This window comes from Kryptolebias marmoratus, linkage group LG12 (assembly GCF_001649575.2).
Source record: "Kryptolebias marmoratus isolate JLee-2015 linkage group LG12, ASM164957v2, whole genome shotgun sequence".
Classification (NCBI taxonomy): Eukaryota; Metazoa; Chordata; class Actinopteri; order Cyprinodontiformes; family Rivulidae; genus Kryptolebias; species Kryptolebias marmoratus.
The window spans coordinates 22,669,762-22,678,299 of record NC_051441.1 but is presented as its reverse complement, the minus strand read 5'-3'; the positions used below and the strand labels follow the sequence as shown (position 1 = coordinate 22,678,299).

The 8,538-nt window shown below is 38.0% G+C and overlaps 1 protein-coding gene across 3 annotated transcripts in view; it reads right to left on the bottom strand.

Moving 5' to 3' along the window:
* The window catches only part of sept12 (septin 12), a 122,212-nt gene that overhangs the window by 35,024 nt on the left and 78,650 nt on the right, over nt 1-8,538 (bottom strand). For all 3 annotated transcript variants that reach the window (XM_017434639.3, XM_017434640.3, XM_017434641.3), the window contains 2 exons: nt 4,057-4,446; nt 606-734 (listed from right to left, as the gene is read on the bottom strand). In XM_017434639.3, coding sequence (XP_017290128.1) covers nt 606-734; nt 4,057-4,446 — 519 coding nt within the window. The remainder of the gene's footprint in view (nt 1-605; nt 735-4,056; nt 4,447-8,538) is intronic.

The following is an 8,538-nucleotide window of genomic DNA, read 5'->3' as shown; positions in this document are numbered from 1 at the left end:
TAAATATTAAAATCAAACTCTGTCCTGCTGCCCGTTTTTCCATTTCGTGTTTTTGATCTTAGCCTAAAAGTGAAATATGAAAAACCAGGCGTTTTTTCATTTTTGGTGTTATAATAAAAAACAAAAAACAAAATAACCATTCCGTTTTTCATGATTTGATTTTTGATAGTCAATTGAAAATGGAAAGAACGAATGATACACGGATTATGGTATATTTAAAGTGTTCCCAATTTTTAATTGAGGAACATTATTCTGAAATTGTTCCACTAGTTTTAGACAGTTTTTCTTGTAAACCTCTACCCATCTTTATTTCTGAGAGAGTCAGCCCCTCTAAAATGCTCTTTTAATATGCAGTCCTCTTACTGACCCATTGCCAATTAACCAAAATGCTCTTCCAGCTGTTTCTTATTCAACCCACTAACTTTTAGAGGCTTTTGATGCTTCGTCACAACTTTTTTGAAATGTGTTGCTGCTATAACTTTGGAAAATACCATATCTTTTCCTGAAATTGGTTTAAGTTCTTAATTTAAACATTTGATATGATTACTATAGTTCATTGTGAATAGCATGTGAATTTATGAAATTCACGAATGTGTGTGGCTCACCATGACTGACTGCATGCAGTCTGACTGTTTTGGATATCTTCTCTTCAAAGTTGGATGTGCAGGACTTTCGGCTGACTTTCGACTTGAACAGAGTGTTGACCAACGTGGATTTCCCCAAACCACTCTGACCTGCAGATAAAAAAGCATTTAATCTCTGTGCTCATATTGCTGTATCTTTATCTAAAGAGGACTAAAAACCTTTAACAAATTGCCTGCGTTATCAGAAAAAAGTTAATTATGCATTCAAAGCAGAGAAATGACTCCTGCAACTGCTTCAAATTGCTAAATAAAATATTTACAAAATTACAATCCAGTGCCCATCAAGATTTAATAAAATAGATCTCTGCAGATATGAAGTTTAAAGAAGTTTGAGTTCAAGTAAAGGTGTTCAAGTGCTGTATATCTGCACACTCAAGTAGACTGCAATAGACTAAATTAATGGATGCGTGAAAAATATGTAAAAACCGTAGTTTCAGTTAAACAACAGAGGAAGTGAATATCATTGTGAGTGTAGCAGGAAAGAGTACACAGGACCAGCTCTCTAAACCACTTCCTGACTGAATCATGCTTCCTCTTTCTTGTTAAAGTGATAACAAGTAAAATATACAGCAGCAACATACCAAGATAAACATTCAGACATACAGTGCAACTCAAACCTTTTAGAATTTTTCATATAAATGGAGGTAAAACTCATATTTGGTAGTTTTTAAACTGAGAAAAATCATTTAATATTATTTTTGTAAGTGGAAAAGGTAAAAATGTTAGTTGGTACCCTTACAGTACACTGAAGCAATACTTAAATTCTTGAAAAATGATTCACTTATTGTCTAATGTACATCTGTATGCCTTTAATATGTGATAAAAAATATAAATAGTTGTTTTGTTTTTTTAACAAACATATGGTTAGACATTATGGACAGATTTGTTGGTACCCTTAAGAGACTACTAATTTTTACATAATAGTCATGTAAAAAACTAAATATTTGAATTTTATTAGTATGACAGGTGCCTTCAAACCTTGTATCAGCCATTCAGCCTATTATATACATGGAGCAGAAAATGCAAAGATGAGAGCTGTCTGAGGAGCTCAGAGAAAAGATTACAAACTTTGCACAAAATTGAGGAAATTTGTTTTTGTTTGATTATTTCTTTCTTTAACAATAATTCTTGGCAATACACTTTATACCACTGAAAAAGCCTGTTTGTTTATCGTTAAATGATGACACATTTGTAAGGAGAATACATTTGTGGGTTAGGCAGCATAGCCGAATATGTGGGTTGCCCTTGTGAAAAACTTTCTTCTCTGCCAATGCCAAACACTTTATTCTGCTATTGACTCTTGTTTGGCGTCATTTCTTGGATTGGATGATTGAAGCCTTATGAAACAAGACATACTGGCAATTTAACAATTTAACTGTTTAACAAACAGGGACCTCAGTAGCATAGAAGCACCATATACGGCCACAACAACCTGGCACCGCCTCTTGAGCTACTCAGCTTAGTCACACACTGCTATGGGATGGCAACTCTTTCTTCTACCAGCATTTGTCATAAGTCAGCCAATGTAGTTGTGCTGGTCACTCTGGAATGAACAGAACGCCCAAGCTGATTTCACAGGTGTTCAATGGGGCAGGCCATTTTATCCTCTACAATCCCAAGTGTAGTCCCAGAGGTAGTCTCTGGTAAACTCCTCTCTGTGGTGGCAAGCCTTGTCATTTTGGAGATCAGTGTCTGCTCCCAAACTGTTTTTCCAGTGAAGGAGATGCTGTCCAACACCATCACAATGCCTTCACCAAAACTGTTACCATATTGGTGCAGCAATCATCATAGCATTTTTCGTGTCTTCTCCACACTTTGACCCTATGATCTAACCCCGTAGACAGAAGGTGGAGTAATCACAGAACATAACTTTCCTCATCATATACCAGTTCCAGTATAAATGCTGCAGACACCAATGCAAACAGCCCTGATAGTGAAGGGCAGTCATGGCATGCCTCCTGGCAGCTATATGAGACCAGAGATTGGCTGTTTGCAGTCTGTTAAGGACTGTCTGGATAGAGAGCCATTGGACATATTGTCCTGCAAACCTTGACTTCAAATCTGTAGAAGACTGGCTGTGGTTTCTAAGTGCTGACAGGGACAGCCTGTCTCTGACATCCTCTGTTATATGAAACTTGGCCTTCAATTTGGAGATGGTACTAGAGCTCACTCCAAATAATGCTGCAACATGCATCTGGGGAACACCAGCTTGAAGTTGCCTTATGGCATGGGCATTCAACTCTGCTGCTCAACCCACAAAAGCTTTTTGCTTACAAATGTGGCACCATTTAAAGATAAATAAATGTATAAGATTGTATAAAATTTATTGGCATTAATTAGGGAGTGTTTTGCTACTTTCAGATTTTAGCTAACATTTGCTACTTTTGGCTTTTAGCAAGAGTTTTGCTTCTTTCAGCTAGTGTTCTGCTTTGTAAGCTTTAACAACAATTTGATTCAACATAGGGGCATTTCACCCTATCAGACCATGGATGAAGACATATGATGTGAACACAATCATGGGGCTGTTACGCTCCATGACTAACACAAAGTACAGTACTTGTCAAATAGTTCTTTCTCTGCTATTTGCCACAACCCTGAGGCACTCTCTTGTGCCTTCACCACACTTGTTCTGACTCAACACTCTTTGACCGAATCAGGATCAGGCTAAGGGTATCATGTTCATGCTATGTTGTGTCCATGACCCTACCATTTCCACAACCATAGCTTAGGCATGATGCAAGCTCCGCCTTGGTGGGGTTACATTCTGGTTGATTTTTTAACATTGTAGCAATGTCATCATCTAGTGTGACGGAGGCCTTAAATGTTGCAAGACTTACAGTCTCCAGGTTCTGCTCCAGATTATTGTGTAAAACCTCAGCATTCACACTTTTATTTTGTTTATAGTTTTCATCTGACTTTTTTTTGGCCTAACTATTTCAGCAAGCTTGCTTTATTTGTGTCAACTCATGCTTACTTGTTTCCTTATGTTTCCTTTTCATGTTTTTATTATTGCTTTTTGTTTTTTCTGTCTTCTTAGGTTTCCTTTTAGTTTCATTATGTCTTTTTTGTCTTTCTGTCCTTTTTGTTTTTATTTTTGTCTCCTCATGCATCCTTCTTTATCTTTTTTTATCCTTTTTGTCTTTTTGTTTCCTTGTGCATTTTTATGTCTTCTAAAGCTTCTGTTTTGTTTTTTTTATTGATTTTTCTGCTTTTTTTGTCTCTCCTTCAGCTTCTTGAGTCTTTTCTTCCTCTTTAAATATTATACTTAACATTGAAAGTTAACTCACTTTTAACTTTTTAGCAAAGTCATTTAGCACTCAGAATTTACACTACATTAGTGCAGAAAATACAGATTTTCTATTTTAGTGGCTCACATCTATATTTACTGTATGTTTAATAACTTTCTACTTACCAACCACCATAATGTTGAACTCAAAACCAGCCTTCATGGTCTTGCGTTGCATCTGTTCCAGTACTGCATCGATGCCTACATAACCAAACAGGTCAGAGCCTCGTTTAAAACTAGTCTGAAAGCCTGGATCAGATGGGTAAAACTCCATGTTCACCCCTGCTTCCACTTCTGCCTCTTTCTCTATCTGCCCAGTCTCCATTCTCATCTCCGTCCCATTTTCCACTAGCTGTGTATGACCCTGCACAAAGTTCTCCTTTTCTGTCTCTAAAGTCTGGATGTTTTCTTGTTTGTAATTCTTTTCTCCATTCTCTTTCTCTTCTCTTGTGATGCCTTTCTCCTTCTCCTCCTCCATTGGGGTGAACGAGTCTGTCTCCAGCTCCCCAGTGGTTTCTGTGGGCACAGAGACATGGATTTAGTTTTCTCATGCAACTCAAAACAAACTATGACATAAATTTTCACATCATTTGGAAACGAATGGGAAATTAGTTATGTATTTAAATGATCAGTAAAGCTTCTGACTTCCTGACTGTATTTGTACAAATGTTCCCTTAGTGAGAATTCCATGCGTTTTGTCTAACAACAGAATTCAGAGGGAGCTAAACCAAATGAACTCCATTTACTGGTGTAAGTTATTAGGTATTATCTGGTATTTGGAAAACCACCGAGCCTGTGTAAAATCCAAGCCAAGTTGTGCTGACACTGGACAATCGAGAGAAAAAAAACTCAAATGTTCTCAATTTCTTGAGTAGACACTTGCTGCTGAGAATTTCTTGTTGGAGGACAATTTCAGCAGGTAGTCAAACACTGTCCGGGGGTCTCATTTATAAAACATTGCGTACACACACTAAAAGTGTGCATATGACCAAAAAGCCAAAAATGGCGTACACCAAAAAATTTCAGATTTATAAAACTATGCGTAAGCACACCAGCAAGTAATTTATCTTTATAAATGACACCTATATATAGGTGACCATGAAGAAAAGAGCAAAAAACCAAAATTTCACAGAGGTAGATATTGATGTGCTTATGAATGAGGTGGAGAACAGATAATAAATTTAAAAAAAAAAAGTTTTTTGAAGAAAAAGTGGTCAGATTTTAGGGTGGAGGCAAAAAAGCAACTAACTGGACTCTTCATTATTGGGGACTCCCATTGGAATAATAGGAAGAACTGAAGTACATTGCCATCTATTGTTATCCACCTCTGAAAGTGTCATTTATCTATATAGGTTTTATTCTTTTGTCAACTTTAACACGCCCCGAATCAGGCAACGTACACAAATGTACCCACATAAATGTTATTTTTAAAAAAACCCAGCTCGGCCACAAGATGTGTGATATTACTTTAATTGCCATTTCCAGTTACTATGGTGACATAATTGGCACAAAACTATGCCATTGTAACCCAATGGCAGTTGTTTTTTTGTCAGTTGTGCGTAACTCTCAACTGACAGAGTGGAGGTCACATGACCTAGAGTGAGGAGCTATCTGACAACAACACGTTTTCTTAGCAAACAAACTCTTCCTATGCCCCCATCTTTTTTGATACATGCACAAATTATATATCTAACCGTAGGCATTTTTGTCTTCTTTCAGGCAATGTTTCTACTGTTGCTGTAGGCATTATAGTATTCTATTAAATGACCTCAGAAGGCAGAGTGACCCCTCAAGATCTCGTATCACTTCCATTCAATTTGGTCCTACATTATTTCTTCTGATTGTGGTTTGAGGGATGTTTTTAAGTTGTCATATCTCTGACATAAAGCACTGTAGAAACGTGAAATTTTACAATAATGAGAACCAATTCCTCCTTTCACTCACAGTCCAAGAATTATTTCCATATGCCTTAAAGTTTTGGCACAGCGACTTTTTCTTTGGCGTGTACTCCTCAGACTGTGTCATGTCTGTGAGATAGATGAATTGGCCGTTAAAGCACCCACTGACAAAAACAGCTGGCTTCTGATTGGCTGAGGGTGTTAATGGGCAGAGTAGGCAGACCAACATTTGTTAATATAGCAGAGGTTACAAAAAACTAAAATGACTGTCACATTTTTCAGTTGCTTTAATGTTCATAGACTGTTAAGCTTCTTTCAGCTTTAACTCAGTCATTTTTAGACGTATTGAGCTGAATTTTGGTGTGGCAGTAGCTGACACAGAGCCCCATCGCACACTGAATGCTAAGTAAAAATATCTAGATCGCCGCCAAAGCTAGCGGGGTAAAAAATTCAGACTGAAACTTGTGCGTGCTCTAACTCTTCAACCGTGTAACCTACTAAGGTCGAACTTCACAGCTTGAACCCTCATGAGTCAGGGATCAATGCTAGGAATTTCAAAGTCACAAAGTCAAAGGTCAATGTCACATGAGCTTGTGTGCTCTAACTCTGCAACGGTGTACAGCAGGAAGGTCAAACTTCACAACTGGACTCCTGATGGGTCAAGGAATTGCCTTTATGAGTTCAAGATCCAAAGGTCAAAGGTCAAGATCACAAGAGCCCGAGTGCTCTAGCTCTGAAATCATATTACAGTAGGAAGTTCAAATTTCACAGCTGGACTATTCATGGGTCAGGGATCAGCCCAAAGGATTTCAAGGTCAAAGGTCAAGATCACATGTAAAAGAAGGCTAAAACCGTGTACTATAGGAAGGTCAAACTTCAAAGACAGAGACCTCATGTGTCAAGGACCAGCCCTTTATGATGCCTGTCTACAACTGATAAGCTCTTGGAGCCTTCTTCATTCAGTATAAACACACAAAGTGATGCAGGCCCCTTCAAAGTTTCTCCAGGAACTTTCTAGTTATGTCATTGTTGCTGAGGCTGCTCAATGTATCAATCCATCTGTTACGGCCTGGCTCCATGTCCATAACAAATAAAGGGAAGCAACAAAAAATCATGGCTGGCTGGAGAAGAAAGGTAAAGGCAAGAGAGAGAGCCCAAGAATGAAAGCAAGTGGTGGATCTTAAGCTCTTCTGGAGCTCTTCTAGAGACACTGGCCAGCTGCCCTCACTCCCAATCAGCACCAATTAGGAGCCCTGAAACACAGAGATGTTAGAGAGGCCTAAAGGAAAAGCCTTGGGCCGTAACACCATCTGATCAGCACATCTAGTTCATTCAAAAGGTTGTTCAACTCCAGGCAGACTGATACATTCAGCAGTGTCAGGACAACAATATTTACATGGTCTGTCAATGCTCAATACACATACATTCCTCTAGTAACACACATGCTGTTCAGTTGAAAAGGCAGCAACAAACTAAACAAATGGTTTCATGCAAAAGTTTAATTTTAGATAATATAGCTTTCTTTCACACTGTTATGACATTTTTTATGAAAGAGTTGTTATATAACCCTAAAATCCTATTTAAAAAATGGGCTCTCATATTGATAGCTATTATCATAGCCTGGACGAACACTTTTCCCCTTACATCGTGCCCTGAGACTGTTGTCATGGCTGATATCTATTTGACAGAACATCACTTTAATTAATGACCAAACTATCCCTTTAAGCACTTATGTTAAAAGAGCCTTCTGGTGTGTCTCATATAATCTAAGAAGAACTTAATATTTACCTCTCACTCTAAATCTTGAGCAGAATTGTTTAAATAAATACCACAGTAGTACAAATGTTTTTAGCAGTTAGTTCCACTCAAGGCACTGAGAATAATTGGTGCAGAAGGTGCTACAGCACCTCCTGATGGCACCTGAGAACATGCATGTCCAAATACATAGTTAAAACATTAATGAAGAAAAAAGAATAAAAACAGAACTAAAGAAAGCTGAACTAATATTTTAATATTATTGAGTTTTGTAAATTTAGTTAAGCTAGCTTTGCTTTTAACGGACAAAAAACATGAGGAGATTAGCATCCAGTCATGACTGCAATGATATAGATATTGTTTATCAAAAATAAATACTAATAATTAAAAAGCCAGACTTGTATCTCAGTCATTTTAAATTGAATTTTCATTAGACTATCACACATGCAGGTGATAGGCAACTATAACTGTTCTGTGAAGGTTAAGAGCATGTCCGCACACACAACAGCATGCCCCCTGACAGTGTAGCTAAATAAAGCCTATCCTCACTTGTTCATGTGTGACTGCATATCCCTAGTTTGTGCTGTAAGAGGATTGAATAGTATTGGCACCCCCATCACCCTTTGTGACTTTAAGCCGTGTCTGTATGTTCATACAGATCCAACTACACACTCATCCAGCATGAGAGACACGTGTGTATACTCATGTGAGTATATTTGTAATGACTTGACAAGATATAAAAACTACTTGTTACCAGGGGTGGAAATTAGCGCCCGCCACCGGCCAAATGCGGGTAAATATTTGAAGTGGCGGGTGAATTTGATCAACACACACGTCACTGTGGCGGGTTGGCAATTTGAACAGAAAAGGTGTTATTTGTCCTCTTGACATATAGGGGGCAGCAATGTGCTCGAGTTGCTGCTGTTACGTCGAGCCCCGTTCCCCCATCAGATAC